At 41.6% G+C, this 20,704-nt stretch overlaps 1 protein-coding gene across 4 annotated transcripts in view; it reads left to right on the top strand.

The window, feature by feature from the left end:
- Positions 1 to 20,704, top strand: part of LOC132899236 (basic helix-loop-helix ARNT-like protein 1) — a 59,254-nt gene that overhangs the window by 16,240 nt on the left and 22,310 nt on the right. For all 4 annotated transcript variants that reach the window (XM_060940980.1, XM_060940981.1, XM_060940978.1 and 1 more), the window contains 7 exons: positions 6,220 to 6,278; positions 6,383 to 6,530; positions 8,528 to 8,566; positions 8,692 to 8,730; positions 12,148 to 12,305; positions 20,401 to 20,480; positions 20,565 to 20,657. In XM_060940980.1, the coding sequence (XP_060796963.1) occupies positions 6,266 to 6,278; positions 6,383 to 6,530; positions 8,528 to 8,566; positions 8,692 to 8,730; positions 12,148 to 12,305; positions 20,401 to 20,480; positions 20,565 to 20,657 (570 nt within the window). In that variant the 5' untranslated portion in view covers positions 6,220 to 6,265. The remainder of the gene's footprint in view (positions 1 to 6,219; positions 6,279 to 6,382; positions 6,531 to 8,527; positions 8,567 to 8,691; positions 8,731 to 12,147; positions 12,306 to 20,400; positions 20,481 to 20,564; positions 20,658 to 20,704) is intronic.

The raw sequence follows: 20,704 nt of genomic DNA, 5'->3' as shown, positions 1-20,704 counted from the left end.
CGGTTAGCTGCACAGCTAATGTAGCCATTGCAAGGCTAACGCACCGATTTTAAAACACGGCAAAACGACTTAACAGTTATACACTTACTTGTTCGGTGTTTGTGGCTGATGCGGCAGGGATGCTTGGTACGGACCCAGGCTTCAGTGACAGTTGATGTGCAAAACCTGCCCGGTACTGTCCCAAGTTGTGGAAACATTCCTCAGTAAAATGCTTCCGACAAACATACACCGTCTTAGGTAGACTCGACGGCGTATTATTGGAGTAAATAAAATTAAGCCACTGCGTCTTCAGGGGCTCTCCCGTCGGCAGTAAAAACAGACTCCTTTCTGTGTTGTCACATCCATGTACAGCGCAATTTCCATGTTTCGCTCGCTTAGGTGATGCCATGTTGTTGTGTCCTCTATGGCCTCCTCACTACAACTGGGCGGGGCAATCCATACAGTGGGTGGGAATCCAGAGGGGGGTGTGTGGGGATCATCTCCCTTGCTGACGTAGTAAAGGGAAGAGCTTATCAACGCGCCATTTTGACGCGCCATTCTCAAATGTTGGGCATAGTTTGGTTTACACATTATGAAATTTCTAGCCACTGGGGTGACTTAAGAAGGTCAGAGGAACTCATTTTAACGTTAAAAAACCTCAGAAAGTGAAAATTTCATGCCATGGGACCTTTAATAAAGTATGACAGTTTAATCAACTGAAACTTGTACAAAAATTTTATTATAAAACCTACCGTGCAGGAACAGGCGTCACCACAGACGGTCCTCGGCATTTCACTGCCTCTTTGATTATGTCCTGGCGGCCGTCTAAATACCACAAGCAGTTTGTAATGTTCATTACTACATTTGTTCCTTCAGTTTGGCCAGTATGTCTAGATAGGCAAGGTCCTTCTCTCTGGATGTCTTTTATAATTTCATTGTGTAATTCGTTCTTTTTATTTGCTACAGACACAGTTTTTAATTCTGTCCAGCCAACCTGCATTAGTTCCATAAACGCATTTTTTTTGTTCAGTTCCGTTCTCATTTTGACTAGATCTGTTAGGTTCTCCTACAGATCTGTCAGGGTCATTAACAAAGTAGGTAATGAATTTCGCATAACAAAACTCAAAAGCTGTTTGTAACGTCTCGGATGGATCAAGATCAAACGAATTTTCCAGTAACGGTTTGTGACGGTCCGACACACGGACTTTTTGTAGTTCTAAATCGAGCGTTAGGCCTAGTTCGGATGAAATTACACTATTAAAATGATCACTGAATGATTTGTTTTTCTGAATCTTTACTATTTTGTTGTTCGCTAGAATACCATTTTGCGATTTCACACTTAAAGTGCCATTCCACCATTGGATGTATTCTTTGGCATAAAATACAATATATTTTGACAACATATATAAATGGCATCACTAGATAGAGAAATCTTTTAGCTTCAAAATGATATATCAAACATAATTTTTTGACAACGACAAGTATATTAATTTTGCGACCAAAGTCACCTACCCTTTTAATTTCCGTGCGTGATGTCATCGGCAGGTTCCCCTTCTTGTGTACCACGTGACGTGTGACGTGGCACATATTATCAGCAATGGCGGATAGAACGCGATAAAAATAATACCAATAAATCTAGCTAATACCAATAAATCTAGCTAACTGAAAGATTAACTCAAAATTTTTCGCAATTTTTTGGCCCCCATATACGAGGAGAAATGACTCTCTCACTTTGGGGTTTCCTGGTCTAAAAATAGACCGACACGTGGTACACAAGAAGGGGAACCTGCCGATGACATCACGTTTCACTACCGCGCGGAAATTAAAAGGGTAGGTGACTTTGGTCGCAAAATTAATATACTTGTCGTTGTCAAAAAATTATGTTTGATAAATCATTTTGAAGCTAAAAGATTTCTCTGTCTAGTCATGTTGTCATAAAATATATTGTATTTTATGCCAAAGAATACATCCAATGGTGGAATGGCACTTTAAGCAAATGTTTGAAAACTCCGGATCTCCTTCCTTCATGGTGGCTGCCATTTTTTTGTGCCGCACGGCGCATGCGCAGAGCTGATTCGATTTTATATTCTGCATGGAATGCGTAAATGTCAAGTTTGAGTTTAGATTTACGAACCCGAAAAAAATGTCGAAAAACCGGCGTTAAAAAAAAAAAATTTCAACCGCACAAACAGCACTCACCCGGCTGGTGGACCGGAAACAGAAAATTTTTTAATAATGGCCTAAAAATATTTAGATGAGGAAAAAAAGTGTCCAGTTATAGAGGTTAGGTTTGTTTACATGTCAGTGTATCACTAAAGCAAAGCCTCTGGCTCGACCGGGCACAGAACTCGCTTACTGGCGACGAGTTTCAAATGAACATGGCACAACAAAGAGTCACAGCTAGATTAGACTTAAGGTTGGTCTTTAAAAAGGCTGTGTGTTAACAGAATTACCCAGCTGACCTACATTCTCCCAGGTTTTGCTTTTCCTTTCTTTCATTTCTGGCTTTCTTCCATCTGGCTGGCTTTTATTTCCTCATTGCTAATGCAACCTGCCTTTGTGTCCTTGTGTTGTCCATTAACAGGGCTGTTGAATAATTTGACTCACACGTTATGTTCCTCCACATTCTTTTCTTCACTAGAATAGAATAAAATAGCACTTTTATTCACAGCTGCTATTCCAAATTCATTTTCAAAAGACTTCCTGTCACCTGACAGGGCTGCTTCTAATATGATGAGAGTCTCCGAGCCTGAAGTTTCTCGGCTGCTGTGAGATGCTTCTCATTGAACAGGAAATGATTCAGTAAATACTCAGAGGATGTGCGTTAATGTGTTAGTCCACTTGAGTTACTGAAGAAAAATGGAGATCTGTGTAAAGTAAATGCAGGATAAAGAGCAGATCCTCATTTGTCATTGACCAAAGAAGTCCTGCTCCTTCCCCTTATATAACCCCTGCATAACGTACTAGAAAACCAGAAACCATCATTTAGTTGATGGAAATCGGGTCAGATTTGTTTGACGTGATGCTATATCAGGCTCGGTCATATTCAAGATATTTTGTCTTTTTAACTTCAGGAGAGACAAAAAGAGAGGCTGGTTGACTTGTTTTACGAATGCTCCAAAACATAAACTGTACCTGCAAATGGAAAAATAATGCAATATATTGTTATTTAATACAAAATAAAATCAGATTATTGGTAAACCATCCACCCATCCATCCATCCATTCATTATCCATAACTGCTTATCCCAGCTGACTAGGGGTGAGAGGCGGGGTACACCTTGGACAGGTTGCCAGGTCATTGCAGGGCTGACAAACAACCATTCACACCTACGGTCAATTTAGAGCCACCAATTAGCCTAAGCTGCATGTCTTTTGGATTGTGGGGGAAACCGGAGCACCCGGAGCAGGGCTCGACATTAGCACTTGCCCGATGGCCCGGCGGTGTTTTTTACGTCTTTCGGACCAGTTCGGGCCACTAAATTTGGCCAAACAGTGGCCCGGGCGGGCCAGTATATTTTCAATACAAATTAACAAATTTTATTACTCATATTTTACCCAGAATTGTGAAGAAAGTGTTCATAAAATGCACCTTTTTGATACGAGGTCCATCATCTTTGTTTTTGTCACGCTCCGCTCCGCTCCGCGGCAGGAGTGTGTCGTCTTCGTGCATCTTCGGAGATGTTCGGCGCTGTTCAGAAGCGTCATTTTGGCAGGAAAATAGCATCTTGTAAACGAAGACGGTTGCGGCAAGGAGACCATCAGAACGGTGAAATTCAAATAGAAATATGTTCAAACTCCACGCTCCCCAACCTGGCCAAATGCCAGGTAAACAGTTTAAATACAATCGTGCATAAATTAACTATCAGGTGTTAACGAACGGCTTCATTTTGAACTCGGCAGCCAATCAGAGCGCGCGACGTCACGCTCGGTTTACAACTCGCCAAATCGTAAAACAGCATTTCAACACACGCGCTTTAGCTTCAGATGGTGTAAAATCGTTCAGACTTTGTATATTAATATCAAAATTTCAGGATACACTGCCAAGAAATATGGCTACACGTGTATCAACTTTTAGTGATTAAAGAATGAAGTATAAATGTTGGTTGCTATGACTGAAATAGAAGAACAGATAAAATAATGTGGTAAATTAAATCTGATCCCATATATTATCTCATCTCATCTCATTATCTCTAGCCGCTTTATCCTTCTACAGGGTCGTAGGCAAGCTGGAGCCTATCCCAGCTGACTATGGGCGAAAGGCGGGGTACACCCTGGACAAGTCGCCAGGTCATCACAGGGCTGACACATAGACACAGACAACCATTCACACTCACATTCACACCTACGCTCAATTTAGAGTCACCAGTTAACCTAACCTGCATGTCTTTGGACTGTGGGGGAAACCGGAGCACCCGGAGGAAACCCACACGGACACGGGGAGAACATGCAAACTCCGCACAGAAAGGCCCTCGCCGGCCCCGGGGCTCGAACCCAGGACCTTCTTGCTGTGAGGCGACAGCGCTAACCACTACACCACCGTGCCGCCCGTGTTTATATCTTGTCTTATTAAAAAAATACAACATTTCACCCCTTTTTGGCTCACCTGAGCATACCTGTTAATTAGCTAATTAACAGGTAATTAGGGTTATAAATCACCCCTGAGCAGGTAAGGCTTTGCAAAAATCTCACTAGATTATTCCCCAAAGTCCACCCTTTCAGGAAATGTATGGTTTGTCAATGATTCTCATGATATTTTATTAATTAAGAACTAAAACTTCTTCATGGGCAATAAAAATGCCCATTTAAATCCAGCATGATGAGGGTTGGGGCGGCACGGTGGTGTAGTGGTTAGCGCTGTCGCCTCACAGCAAGAAGGTCCGGGTTCGAGCCCCGGGGCCGGCGAGGGCCTTTCTGTGTGGAGTTTGCATGTTCTCCCCGTGTCCGCGTGGGTTTCCTCCGGGTGCTCCGGTTTCCCCCACAGTCCAAAGACATGCAGGTTAGGTTAACTGGTGACTCTAAATTGACCGTAGGTGTGAATGTGAGTGTGAATGGTTGTCTGTGTCTATGTGTCAGCCCTGTGATGACCTGGCGACTTGTCCAGGCTGTACCCTGCCTTTCGCCCGTAGTCAGCTGGGATAGGCTCCAGCTTGCCTGCAACCCTGTAGAACAGGATAAAGCGGCTAGAGATAATGAGATGAGATGAGATGATGAGGGTTAGTGTGCCACCCTCACCTTTCATCCAGACTGGGACTGGCCTGTGTGTGTCTTGTGGCTATTATATAAAGGTGTATTTAAAAAGTTCATTGTACCTCTATTTCTATTAGAATATCTACAGTGGTGAGAATTCAATATCTACAATGTTGAGAATATATGAGCCAAAGTTGAAACCATGACAAAAAAGGAAAATGTGTCTCCATCACACAGGGTGGGTTACAGGCAAAGCTTATTCTATAAACAAGTTAGTTGCATGGTGAGGCAAAACTTAGCTTATTCTAAAACTTATACAAACAATTGTTAATGTAAAACAGTAATCAACAGCACGTGTTAAACGAACAGAGAACAAGAACAAAGGACATTTTAAATGGAACTAAGAAATTGATAGAACAAGAAATGCAAACAATAAAATATCAATGTGAACAAACAATAAAGATATAATAATGTTAGCAAAATATGAATAATCTTATTTTCATTAATTTCACCTTAAAATGCACTAGAATGCACGAATATGAATTGAAAAATCAAAATTTTCCGGGGGAAGGCCCCTGGACCCCCTGCTTTGTGCAAGCACCTGTGCCTGCGGCAGCTGTGGTTCGGGTACCGTGCGCATTCGGGCCACCACATTTTCCATTTGGGCCAGTAACTTTTCAATTCCACTGGCCCAACGGGCCACCGGTGGTAAATGCTTAATGTCTAGGCCTGCGGAGGAAACCCACGCAGACACGGGGAGAACATGCAAACTCCACACAGAAAGGCCCCTGTCGGGTACTGGGCTCAAACCCAGGACCTTCTTGCTGTGAGGTGACTGTGCTAACCACTACACCACCGTGCCGCCCCCATTTTAATCATTTCTATTTGAATCGTGCATCATCTTTGTGTTTTGATAGATAGAATTAATGATTGTGCCATTTATTCTTGCATATGTTTCGGTTACAGGCTGATATTGTTATTAAATATCCTATTTTGACTCTGTCTTAAGACACCATGCCTACTGTCTCACTCGAATCTCTGTTCTTTGCAGTTTATGAATAAACATTTCATGGGATGGTCTGAAAACGACAGTTCTCATGAATCTTTGTGGTGGGTTCTGAAAGTAAATTTTACAATGCCACGTCTGTTTTTTCTCCAATTCAGTGCTTCAGTTATCCGACTGCTTCAACTGATTGGTGTGTTTATTTCTGCAGATGATCTCATGGCAGACCAGAGAATGGACATCTCCTCTACGATGAATGAGTTCATGTCTCCCAGCTCCACTGAACTCATCAGCAGTTCCATCAGCACGTCCTCCTTGGACTACACCCGCAAGAGGAAAGGCAGTGCCACCGACTACCAGTGAGTCCAACTCTGAATTACTGTACATTCCTGTAGGCCATGGTGTTCTTTGTGTGATAAAGAAAGTTACAGCTCTATTGTTCTCAAAAATGGCAGGTCAACCTCCCTTTTACCACATCAAGGTTGATTATTTTCCTATAATGGGATGCCCCATGTTTTATTTGCTTTGTTGTTTTTTTAATGAGTTTATAGTTACGTTTAATGTTATGGAATATCTATAAAGCAAGTTCCTTTTATTACTTATGTTACAGTAGCTATAAACATTCTTTCATCAGCCACTTTTTTTTTTAAAGGAGAACTGAAGTCATTTTTAAACTTGCTTTATTTCTTAATTAACGTGTTATTCAATTACAGTTTCGGTTTTAGTAACTTTATATCGTGACTCGTATTGGCAACTAATTGCAATTAAATATTATACTTATCGGCCTATTCGGTTTGTAGCCATGCTGAATTTAGTTCGTTTGGTCCACGGCAGGGCGGCACGGTGGTGTAGTGGTTAGCGCTGTCGCCTCACAGCAAGAAGGTCCTGGGTTCGAGCCCCGTGGCCGGCGAGGGCCTTTCTGTGTGGAGTTTGCATGTTCTCCCCGTGTCCGCGTGGGTTTCCTCCGGGTGCTCCGGTTTCCCCCACAGTCCAAAGACATGCAGGTTAGGTTAACTGGTGACTCTAAATTGAGCGTAGGTGTGAATGTGAGTGTGAATGGTTGTCTGTGTCTATGTGTCAGCCCTGTGATGACCTGGCGACTTGTCCAGGGTGTACCCCGACTTTCGCCCGTAGTCAGCTGGGATAGGCTCCAGCTTGCCTGCGACCCTGTAGGACAGGATAAAGCGGCTAGAGATAATGAGATGAGATGAGATGGTCCACGGCAGGCGTCGCTTATCCGCGTGATCTTCATGAGACTTGTGCGAGACTTCGAAACGTCAAGTGTCAGCCAGGTGTCAGTGCCGCCATTTTGAAAACTGTTTTCCAAACGAAATATTGCACAAAACACGGTGGTGTAGTGGTTAGCACTGTCGCCTCACAACAAGAAGGTCCTGGGTTCGAGTCCAGCGGCCAGCGAGGGCCTTTCTGTGTGGAGTTTGCATGTTCTCCCCGTGTCTGCGTGGGTTTCCTCCGGGTGCTCCGGTTTCCCCCACAGTCCAAAGACATGCAGGTTAGGTTAACTGGTGACTCTAAATTGAGCGTAGGTGTGAATGTGAGTGTGAATGGTTGTCTGTGTCTATGTGTCAGCCCTGTGATGACCTGGCGACTTGTCCAGGGTGTACCCCGCCTTTCGCCCGTAGTCAGCTGGGATAGGCTCCAGCTTGCCTGCGACCCTGTAGGACAGGATAAAGCGGCTACAGGTAATGGATGGATGGAATATTGCACAAAAACAAGTTTAAATGACTATTGCTGCCGACTTTTTTCAAACTTTCCTGATTGCTATCAAAACAAACAAAACTCCCGGCTTGATTACATCAGCATTCGAAGGAGGGCCCGCGCGTCTTTTGACAACGTTGGCAGATGTTGGTCACTTTGATTTCCGCTGTACGTTTGACTTGCATCCTACGATGTCTCGCACAAGTCTCAACAAATCTTGTTTACAGCCATTGCTTTGACGTATGGACCGATATATTACAGAGCATATTTCAAACACTCATAACTTGCTATAGCAGTGACAAAATAGCGATCAAAAATGCATTCCTATATTTAATAAAATGAGAGAAATAGAATTTTGATAATAAAAAAATTGCCTTCAGTTCTCCTTTAATATAGATCATATCTGTAGGTAACGCTTTGTTTTACAGATCTTTAAACAAACCATTATAGTATTTGCATTCAACAGTTGCATTTTTATTCACAAAGCGAAAAATGTTTACCTTTAAGAAACGTGACATGATAACATGTTAAGTAAAGTTGATTTAACGTTTTTGGGGTTTCGCCAGATATTCACCTTTTTGTATTTAATGTAAATGATTACCAAATGAATTGCTTCAACTTTGTTTTATAATCTGTCAAGGGACAGTATGGATATGGACAAGGACAAGCAAATTGGAAGGTAGCTATAACAGTGGTCACACATTTTAGCAATTAAAATGTTAACTGATGGATTAGTAAACCTGTAGTCTGATTGGATTTAAAATTTCGTTTTGTCAAATATTTTTAAAATTTGTCTTTTAACAGGGATTGTATTGATCAACAAGGCCGGATAAAGAACGCCAGGTAACATTTCTGCATCTTCACTCCTATATGTGGCTTTAGATAGTAGTGCTGTAGTACTTGAGACCGGTCTCGAGCACTTTTTGAAGGTCTGAGTCTCATCTCGGAATCGACCACATTTTTACTCAGTCTTGTCTCGGTCTCGGACATAGAGGACTCGGGATTTTATTTCAAGACTGGTCGAGACCACAACTGTAGGGGATATCACGAAATTGCCTATAGATTATCTGATTTATTTGTTAACATCATTCCTGTGATTGGATGTAAATCTTCCTGCTTTCAAATGTAACCAATAACGTGGCTCCTTGCTAATTCAAAATTTTTGTTACTGTTAACGTCGGTCACCCCTCCCCCACCCCTTCACACCCGCTGGTCTGGTCTTGACTTGGTCTCGCCCTGCCTTGGGCTTGTCTCAGTCTCAATACACTCTGGTCTTGGTCATGATTTGGTCTCAGGTTATTGTAATCATGATTTGGTACAAAACCAGTATCCAGGAAAGTCCTAGTCTTTGAGGAGCAAAGATGGGCTGAGGATCTACAGTTTGTCAATAAATGCATGAGAAAATTATTTAAATGTTTAAAAACAACGTTCCTCAAAGAAAGATATGAAGGGATATTGATATTTCACCTTCTGTAGTACAGAATATCATTAAACGATTCAAGGAATCTGGAGGAATTTTGGTTTGCAAAGGGCAAGGGCGCAAGCCTAAGCTGAACACCCGTGATCTCTAATCCCTCAGACAGCACTTTATCAAGAACCATCATTCATCTACAGCTGATAGAACCACATGGGCTCAGGATTACTTTGGCAAACCTTTGTCAAGCACTACAATATGGAGTTACATTCACAAATACCAGTTAAAACTTAACTGTGCAAAAAGGAAGCCTTAGGTTAACTGCGTCCAGGAGTACTGTTGACTTCTCTGGGCTCAGAGGTATCTGGGATGGACCATTACACAGTGGAAATGTATATTGTGGTCAGACAAATCAGTATTTCAGGTTATTGTTTTTTCTACAAAATGGACAACATGTGCTCTGGACCAAAGACAAAAAAATTCCATCCAGACTGATACCAGCAACAAGTCCAAAAGCCAGGGTCTGTGATGGTATGGGGTTGTGTCAGTGCCCTTGGCAAAGGTAACTTATACCTTGTCCACACTAGGGATTTTGTACCGATACGAAACTACTTTCGTACCACAACACCTGTCCACACTAACAACTATACCGGTACTGTAGCGGTATAACTGTATCGGTACGAAACCCACAAATGTATGGGTTTCGTACCGGTACAGTATCGGTACTGTAGCGCTTCGCGTAGTGTGGACAGATGAAGCGGCTCTGTATCGATACAAATATAATGCGCATGCGCAAAGTCACACACCTCAATCGATGTCTTCACTGAATAAAATAGTGAAGAACGGAGATTCGTTTGTTTCTTTCTCAACTGCCTCGCGCGTTTTATACAATTCGACTGAATAAATGACCACCAGAAATACAGACTGTACATTGACAACAAAAAGCACACACACGTTGTTTCATCCGCCATATATTCTCGGAAGGAAGTTACTCAGTAACCACGGAAACATTTTGCGCACGCGCATTTCAACTACCGTGAAAGAAAACCGCAAACATTTCTCGCTAGTGTGGACAGACGCACTAAACTGTACCGGTATACTTTGTATCGATACAGTTATACCACTTTCGTACCGGTATAAGTGTGAACACAGTATTACACTCCTTTGATGGCAGCATTAATGCAGAAAAGTACATTGAGGTTTTAGAGCAACGTATGCTGCCTTCAAGACATCTTTTCCAGGGATATTTCAACAAGCCAATGCAAAACCACATTCTGCACACATTACAAAGGCAGGGCTGTGGAAGAAGAGGGTGCCAGTCCCCTCTGTCCCCAGCAGAGAATGCGTGGCGAATTTTTCACTGAAAAATATGACCATGACGACCCAGTACTGTTGCACACCTTAAGACCTGTTTGCAGGAAGAATGGGACAAAAATAACACCTGAAACGTTTCATCCCTTGGTGTCTTCAGTCCCTAAACATCTTTTAAGTGTTGTGAGAAGGAATGGAACATTATAAACTGGTAAATGCTTTACTGTCCCAGCTTTTTTTAAAATGTATTACAAGAATCAAAATTGAATTAAGTGTTTTGCTGTTGTATTGTTTTGAGTGCAATAGAGATCTTGCATGTGACGTCACAGCCGATCCAGATTGTGACAGACGCCATCTTGTAGGTCAAACGCCATATTCCGCCTTCTACTTCTACTTCTGGTTCTACTTCTGCTTTTACTTCTACCTTTTCTTCTGGAAAACCCTACTATATAGAATTCTACTACAACGGCTGCGGCTACAAGCTCTCCCTACCTGTGCACAGTTTTTATGTTTTTTGTGTGTATTTTTGCATGTTGTTCGTCTGTACCGGACTTCAATATCCACTACAACCGTATGGACTTACAGGACATTGGTTTCCAGCAGAAAATGACGGTTTGTAGCGATTTCCATCGCATGCACAACATTCCGGACGAGACCAGATTGCGAGACCAGTGGGGTCTCCGTGGATTGTTATTGGAAGCAAAGCGAAGGAGGCGGCGCCGGGAGCCGAAGCAAAAGCGAGGCTACAGGCAGAGCCGGCCTGTTGACTAAGCTCAGAAAACAGCTACTCAAATCTCCACTGCCAAGCCTCTACCTCTCCAACGCCAGATCCATGTAAACAAGACGGACGATTTGGAATTACCTTATTCTATTCTATAATCGGCTGGTCAGTGCTATACTCAATACTTAAGTGACTTACCCATCCAGTGAGGATCATTTTCTTGTTTACAAGATGCCACATCTGAGTCGCTGACAAATCCTGAATTTCTGTAAAGATAACTGTCCAGAGATTTATAAGCATGCAGTGCTTCACCACTGAACAGCGAGGGAAAGTTGATGAGGTAATCATACACGTCCGGGTATTCCGCTGGCAGTTCAAAATCCGGTCGTGAAAACTCCGTCCGGAAAGCCATAAGGGTCACAAATCTGTAGATCGTTTATTTTAGACATATATCTAGTTATCTGTTCATTAGAAAAATGAGCCGTGTAGTCCGTCGGTTGAAATTGATCCATTCTGTACACGAATGCAGCAGTATTCAGCGGTGTTTTTGACCGACACGATGGCGGTTGTGTACTTTCTGGTCACGTGACTGCAAGATCTCTATACAATTCAAAGATGATTTACAAATCATTGGTTTCAGTTTTAATTTCAATTTCAACATGTTGTCCCAACTTTTTCTGATTTGAGATTGTGTGTGTGTGTGTGTGTGTGTGTGTGTGTGTGTGTGTGTTTGTGTGTTCTTTGTAGTAGTAGTAGACAACATTTGGATCCTATTATAGGGCTTTGTGACTCTTTATTCCTGTGCCCTCCGTAGGGAGGCTCACAGTCAGATTGAGAAGCGACGCAGGGACAAAATGAACAGCTTCATCGACGAGCTGGCTTCACTAGTGCCTACCTGCAATGCCATGTCCCGTAAACTGGACAAACTGACTGTATTACGCATGGCCGTCCAGCACATGAAAACATTACGAGGTAAAAATTATATATAATACTTCAAACAACAGACAGGGTCACAAAGCAGCTTTCGAGAAATCTAGATTTAGAGCGCTAATGAGCAAGCCAGAGGCAACAGTGGCACAGAAAAACTCCCTGCAATGATACAAGAATAACACCTTGACAGGAACTAGACACTGGCTCTGGGTGACGTGAGATTGTAAATCATTAGAATAGACAGAAAGAGCTAAAAATAGTTTCCAGACATAAACTGTTTTGAGGAGGAGCAAGTCTTCAGCGTGTTCATGTGTGATTATCCACAATTATTGTAAATGGGCCACAAGTGCAGAAAGCTCCCAGCGATGATACAGAAAGAAGAGCGGTAGAGTAGAACATTAAAATCAATCAATCAGTCAGGTCTGGAAGGTGAGGAGAGCCAAAGCAGAAGAAATTTGTCAGGATCTGGCACTGACTCATGGAGAAATGTCAGGATCATACAAGGCAGTAGAAGTACAGGTTAAAGCCAACAGGCAGAGAGAACAAATTGTCAGGTGTGTTTAAGAGCATACAGTGGTTTAGAAGGGTGTATATTTGGATTAGAATGCAATTGCGGAATCACGCAGGTTGAAGTTTGACAGCATAGAGCCAGAAGTTAGAGCCAATTTACCAGAGGGGAACCTTCTAGGCCTTCAGAGAAGGCCCAAACATATCAGCATTTCAAATGTTATATTTAATTTCTTTCATAATTTCATTATAATTATTCTCTTTAATTCTAATTCGGCCTCATTTGCTATCAAATTTGCTTCAGAAATGAAAGGGTTACTGTCCTGAAAACATTAAAATCGAGTTATCCAATGAGATTTTTTTTGTTTGTTTGTTTGTTTGTTTGTTGTCTCTAGGCTGAGAAGAGTTTTGAGCTGGCTCACTCATGCCCCTTTTCCACCAAAGCAGTTCCAGGGCTGGTTCGGGGCCAGTGCTTAGTTTGGAACCGGGTTTTCTGTTTCCACTGACAAAGAACTGGCTCTGGGGCCAGAAAAACCGGTTCCAGGCTAGCACCAGCTCTTTGCTGGGCCAGAGGAAAGAACCGCTTACGTCAGCGGGGGGGCGGAGTTGTTAAGACCAACAACAATAACAAGACCGCGAAAGATCGCCATTTTTAAGCGACGAGAAGCAGCAGCTGTACAAACGCAAAGTCATCCATCATTATTATTGTTGTTGTTGTTGCTGCTGCTGCTTCTTCCGTGTTGTTTTTGCTTCGATATTCGCGCCAAGGTTTATGCAAACGTAGCGACGTAACTGACGTATACAGCGACGTAATGACGTGGCTTCCCTTAGCACCGCGAGCTATGGAAAAGCAAACTGGTTCTCAGCTGGCTCACAAGTTGAACGAGTTTTGCACCAGCACCAGCACTGGCCCCGAACCAGCCCTGGAACTGATTTGGTGGAAAAGGGGTATCATTGGTTAGGACTTCATTGCCAGGACAGAAGGCCGTGGCAGTGTATGTTTATGTAGGAAGTGACAGATGAATTAACCAATCAGATTTTGATTTATAGCGGGAGGGGCCAAAAATCTATCGCCCTCGCCCTCTCGAAGGCCAGCACTTGCTTAACCGCGAGTCAGTGCAGCAGTGAAGTCACCTTCCAGCCGGTGTAGCGTTCATCAGTAGTGTTAGCGAATGCTAATAAAGCGGTCAAGCCAGTGCTATCAAGAGCAAGAAGCACAGGATAACGACCGAGAAACTAAGATTTCTGTCTCCAGACTCTTCTTCCACGCTGCACGCTCGCTACAGTATTTTTCACTCAGATTTAAGTATTCATTTCCCTCTGTAATTTACATAGTTACTTTTAAAATCAACATCGACAGCTACACACAAAGGAGCGACCTGGCAGCCTGCCGCTAATCCCTTGCAAAATCCTTTGCCCCGTTGCTTTTTTGGTGTCTGGTTAAGGTTTAGCTGAGCTCAAGTCCCAGCTCTAGTAGTAACAGTTCACCGCTGCAGTTTACCACAGCGCTTTATTCTCTCACAGCTCACTCTGACCATGAGCATCCAGAGCTGCACCTTTGCCTAAGAGAAGAGCTGTTTATCAAAATGTCTGACGAAATAACATATAAGTTTTCAGGTTAAAGGTCAAGGCTGTGTGTGATTCCCAAATGCTAGCTTTGACATTTGCATGAGCCAACATTATTTCTCGGCAAGTCGTAATTTATTATGCTATTCCACAGCACTGTTGAAATCTGATTCGTTCTGACAGTCACAAGCCAAATCACAGATTTATATTCATGCGCTCGTCTTAGTACATCATTGTTTCTGTAGTTATCAACTTACACTAGAATATATATATATATATACAGAGTGCCTTGAAAAAGTATTCATACCCCTTGAACTTTTTCACATTTTTCCACCTTACAACCACGAACTTAAAAGTTTTTTATTGAGATTTTATGTGATAGACCAACACAGAGTAGCACATAATTGTGAAGTGAAACGAAAATGATAAATGGTCTTCAAAATTTTAAACAAATAAAAATCTGAAAAATGTGGTGTGCATTAGTATTCAGCCCCCTGTCCTCTGATACCTCTGAATACAATCCAGTGCAATCAATTGCCTTCAGAAGTCATCTAATTAGTTAATAGAGTCCTACTGTGTGTAATTTACTCTCAGCATAAATACACTTGTTCTGTGAAGGCCTCAGTGGTTTGTTGAGAACACTGAAGAACAAACAGCATCATGAAGACCAAAGAACTCACCAGACAGGTCAGGGATAAAGTTCTGGAGAAGTTTAAAGCAGGGTTAGGTTATAAAAAATTATCCCAAGTTCTGAACATCTCAAGAAGCACTGTTCAATCCATCATTCAAAAATGGAAAAAGTATAGCACAACTGCAAACCTACCAAGACATGGCCGTCCACCTAAACTGACAGAGCGAGCAAGGAGAGCACTGGTCAGAGAAGCAGCCAAGAGGCCCACGATCACTCTGGAGGAGCTGCAGAAATCCACAGCTCAGGTGGGAGAATCTGTGCACAGGACAACTATAAGTCGTACACTCCACAAATCTGGCCTTTTTGGAAGAGTGGCAAGAAGAAAGCCATTGTTGAAAGACAGGCATAAGAAGTCCCATTTGCAGTTTGCCAGAAGCCATGTAGGGGACACAGCAAACATGTGGAAGAAGGTGCTTTGGTCAGATGAGACCAAAGTTGAACTTTTTGGCCTAAATGCAAAGTGCTATGTGTGGCGGAAAACTAACACTGCTCATCACCCTGCACACACTATCCCTTACTGTGAAATATGGTGGTGGCAGCATCATGCTATGGGGATGCTTTTCTTCAGCAGGGACAGGGAAGCTGGTCAGAGTTGATGGGAAGATGGATGGAGCTAAATACAGGGCAATCCTGGAAGAAAACCTGTCGGAGGCAGCAAAAGACTTGAGACTGGGAAGGAGATTCACCTTCCAGCAAGACAATGACCCTAAACATACAGCCAGAGCTACAATGGAATGGTTTAGATCAAAGAATATTCATGTCAAAGAATGGCCCAGTCAAAGTCCAGACCTAAATCCAGGGCTGCCAACTTTTCGAAATTCCTTGGAGTGAGTTTTTTTTGGGGGGGGGGGTGTTGACGGCAAAATTTTTCCGCACACCATGCAGTAAGTGGGAATTTTGTATTCAGTTTGATATTCACTTGTCCCCCTGCATTCTGGTCTTTTGTTTGTGGGTCGTCCAGCTGGAGATGGAGAATTGGGGGGGGGGGGGGGGAGAGATTTTGGATTTAGTAGATGTTCCTGCATTCTGGTGGATTTTTGGAGTGGCCTGCTGTGCCATACCTACATTCTTACACACCCTGATTTGCCAGGCCTTCAGCTTGTGGCCAACAAAAGTACCAAGTTTTGGCTTAAAAGCCCCCACACTAGAAAACTACAGATGACTGCCAATGTTCCTGTAGCCCTATAGACCTGTGTTTCAGATTTAAAGGCAAGTTCATGTTTGAAAATATTTAATCAGCTAAGCCTAAACACCTTCTGAATTGAAACTAAATGTTAAGTTTTTAATAACTGTTGCAAAAAATAAGATTGTCCCTCACTGACTATTCATTATGCATTTAAGGGCTTTCCCCACCACTGGGTTCAGCAGAAGATTGGCATGGGGAAAAATATCAACAAGGCGGCACGGTGGTGTAGTGGTTAGCGCTGTCGCCTCACAGGAAGAAGGTCCGGGTTCGAGCCCCATGGCCGGCGAGGGCCTTTCTGTGCGGAGTTTGCATGTTCTCCTCGTGTCCGCGTGGGTTTCCTCCGGGTGCTCCGGTTTCCCCCACAGTCCAAAGACATGCAGGTTAGGTTAACTGGTGACTCTAAATTGACCGTAGGTGTGAATGTAAGTGTGAATGGTTGTCTGTGTCTATGTGTCAGCCCTGTGATGACCTGGCGACTTGTCCAGGGTGTACCCCGCCTTTCGCCCATAGTCACCTGGGATAGGCTCCAGCTTGCCTGCGACCCTGTAGAAGGATAAAGCGGCTAGAGATAATGATAATGAGATGAGATGAAAAATATCAACAGCAAAAGAACAAATAAAATGCTTAAACAGTAAGCAAAATGTGCATGTGCTACAAGAAACATTAAAATGATTAAGTTTGAACAGTATTGAAACACAAAAAGCTGAACCTTGGCCATAGGTGGGAATGTGCACACAAAGTTGGGCTTAAAAATTTTGGTCATACTTAAATAAGCTATATTAATATATTTCTTATTAATTTATTTCTTATCTATGTTTCTTATTAGTAATAGAGCATTCGTCAGGGCCTGTTATCTGACAAATATTCTCTACCTGTCTTGCCCTCTTTGAAACCCTGTCTCCTCAGTATATTGTTCTCTGTCTTTTTTTTTAATTATTCACAAGTTCAAGTTCTTTGATATTACAGGTGACCATGCTTTATTTACTTTAACTGAGCAATTACATACATCATAAATAATAAAAAATAAATACCCTGTAAATAAACAATAGGTTTGGTGGCTAATGGCTCTTCTTGCATTTGTAATATTATCTCTTACTTGCTTTATTTTACAACATTTCCAGTATGGCTTCAAATAAAGTCATAAAGTATGATAACATACAGTAAACAAACTAAAAATGCGCCTTAATAAACGTGTGCTAAGGAGGTGCTCTCCCGTGCTGCTTGTTGGGGAAGATAGAGGCTGTGGCACGGCAGTAGGCCTATAATGATTTAGCATGCCTAGTACACAGCTCTCGATATGGCATTAAATATTCTCACAACACTTATAGGCTAAAATGATTCAGAAACTTTATATAAGTTCATAATTACACCAGTAACACCACACATTGGCGTGCATATGTACAAACCTATCTGAGACACCCGTCTTCAACTCGGATACCTTCTTCTCCCTCCTCTTCCTCTAAATTGACGGTAGGCAATTATCCAACTTCCAGCGAGTGCAGCATCATTAGATGTGCCACCTACCATAGGGGAGTGTGTACAGAAGGGAACACCTCTCTGCCTGTTTAGCCGTGCGTAAGGTGTAATTGATCGATCGCAAGTGGTTGGCGCGACGCAATGGGTAGCCTAGATCAGATAGATAAACTAGATTTTTTTTCTAGCGTGAGAAATTGGAGGTATGGCATGTGAGCGTGTGAAGACGATCAAATGCGTGTGTCTCACGATCATTGCGTGAGAGTTGGCAGCCCAGCTAAATCCCATTGAGCATCTGTGGCAAGACTTGAAAATTGCTGTTCACAGACGCTCTCCATCCAATCTGGCTGAGCTTGAGCTAGTTTGCAAAGAAGAATGGGCAAAAATTTCAGTGTCTAGATGTGCAAAGCTGGTAGAGACATACCACAAAAGACTTGCAGCTGTAATTGCAGCAAAAGGTGGCTCTGCAAAGTATTGACGCAGGGGTGCTGAATACTAATGCACATCACATTTTTCAGATTTTTATTTGTTTAAAATTTTGAAGACCCTTTATCATTTTCGTTTCACTTCACAATTATGTGCTACTCTGTGTTGGTCTATCACATAAAATCTCAATAAAAAACTTTTAAGTTCATGGTTGTAAGGTAGAAAAATGTGAAAAAGTTCAAGGGGTATGAATACTTTTTCAAGGCACTAATATATATATATAGTGCCTTGAAAAAGTATAAATAGTTTTATTTAAAAATTAAGTTCTTAATTAGTTCTATTTAAAAATTATAATATATATATATATATATATATATATATATATATAAAATGTGTGTGTATATATATATATATATATATATATATATATATATATATAATTTTTAAATAGAGTACTCTCTACATTAAAACAATGTAAAGATTTTAAGTGTAATTGATGATGGGATAAAGTGTTTATTTTGCATTACTGGAAGTGTCACAGGTTTGTGACAGTCAGAGGTAAAGCTGTAACTGTACATTTTCCAGCGTAGGAAAGTCTTCAGAACGTAGTAGTTTAAGCTTTGTGATTTCTCAGTGACATGACAATGTGTGTGAGGAATTTTATCGCTGTTATAATATAAGTGATAACAAGAGCTTCTGTTTCGAACACTCCACATAATTAAACGTAACTAACGGATATACAATGTGCCATTTAATAAATAAAAGAATTGTTTGCATTGCTGTGGCATAAGAAGAATCAAAGACTTCAGGATGTGCTGTTATTACGAGCTCATGTGGTCATAAGGTTGATTGCCGTGGCCTGGCGTCCATCGTCCAGAATTCAGTTAAATCGTATCTCCTCCGTCAGTTCTCCATGGATTTCCATTCTGATTGTTTTGTGTGAAAGAACTCATCACTCCGCACAAAACATTGTCATTGATTTGTCAAAGTTTTTGCTAATGAGTTACTAATTAGGCCAAATGAACAAATTGTCCAGGGCTGTCACTCAAATTTTATCTCATTTCTCATCTGATTATAGTTCTGATCAATGTTTTGGGTAGAACTTCTCTTGGGGAACAAAATTTAGTCCTTTGTTGATTTTCCTGTTGTAAGCAATTCGTTTACAACTTTGTTTATTTTCTATTAATCGTATCTTCTCCCTAAGTTCTCAATGGATTTCAGTTCTGATTGTTTTATTTGAAAGAACTAGACCTTCTGCACAACACTCGGTCACTGTATTGCAATTCTTTGCTAACAAATTAATAATTAGGTCGACTTAACACATTTTCTTCTGACTAGAATTGTATCTCCTCTCTCATTCCTTATGCAAATTCAGTTCTGATCGACGTTTTGGGTCGATCTTCTCTTGAGGAACAAAATTTAGTCTTTTGTTGATTTTCTACTTTGTTTATTCAGTTAAATCGTATCTCCTCCCTTAATTCACAATGGATTTCAGTTCTGATTGTTTGTTTCATTTGAAAGAATTAGTCCTTCTGTACAACACTTGGTCATTGTATTGTCAAATGTTTGTTAACAAACTGCTAATGAGGTCACCTTAACGAATTTTGGGACTTCTCATTAGAATTGTATCTCCTCTTGCAGTTCTCACACGATTTCAGTTCTGATTGATGTTTTGGGTCGATCTGTCCTTGAGGAACTAAACTTGGTCATCTATTTGTTGATTTTCCTGTTGTAAGCAATTTGTTTACAACTTCGTATACAACTTTGTTTATTTTCAGTTAAATCGTGTCTCCTCCCTGAGTTCTCCGTGGATTTCAGTTCTGATGGTTTTATTTGAAAGAACTAGATCTTCTGGACAAAACTTGGTCACTGTATTGCAATTCTTTGCTAACAAATTAATAATTAGGTCAACTTAACACATTTTCTTCTGACTAGAATTGTATCTCCTCTCTCATTTCTCATCCGATTTCAGTTCTGATCGATGTTTTGGGTCGATCTTCACTCGGGGAACAAAATTTAGTCCTTTGTTGATTTTCCTACTGTAAACAGTTTGTCGTGGAGGTTGGTCCTCTCTCACATTGTCACATTTCAGTTCTGATTGATGTTTTGGTAGTCAGGGTTGTTTTGATGGCAGGCCAGATGAGCTCCTACGTCCTTGACGTTCTGGTTGGGGAAAAAAAAAAAGTAATTGATTATTTTTCTGTAACAGCACACCCCGTCACCTTATTTATGCCTTGCGTGTTTATTGTGCACTGCTGTAATTGTTATTGATTTCATCCATCTGTAAGGTGCTGCAAACCCTTACACTGAAGCAAACTACAAACCAGCTTTTCTGTCAGATGATGAACTGAAACATTTGATACTGAAGGTATGTGCCACTGCTTTGTAAGCTTAATTCTTTGACTGGTGTTGGTGTATGGGCTTTGATTAGAATTTCATTTCGGATCCACAGGCTGCTGACGGCTTTCTCTTTGTGGTCGGCTGCGATCGGGGAAAGATTCTTTTCGTTTCCGAGTCTGTGTACAAAATCCTGAACTACAGCCAAGTGAGTTGATCTGCTTAGGCATGGTATGACTTATTTAAAGATACAAA

This window comes from Neoarius graeffei, chromosome 15, assembly GCF_027579695.1.
Source record: "Neoarius graeffei isolate fNeoGra1 chromosome 15, fNeoGra1.pri, whole genome shotgun sequence".
In the NCBI taxonomy this organism is placed as follows: Eukaryota; Metazoa; Chordata; class Actinopteri; order Siluriformes; family Ariidae; genus Neoarius; species Neoarius graeffei.
This window is presented reverse-complemented; position numbering and strand designations above follow the sequence as displayed.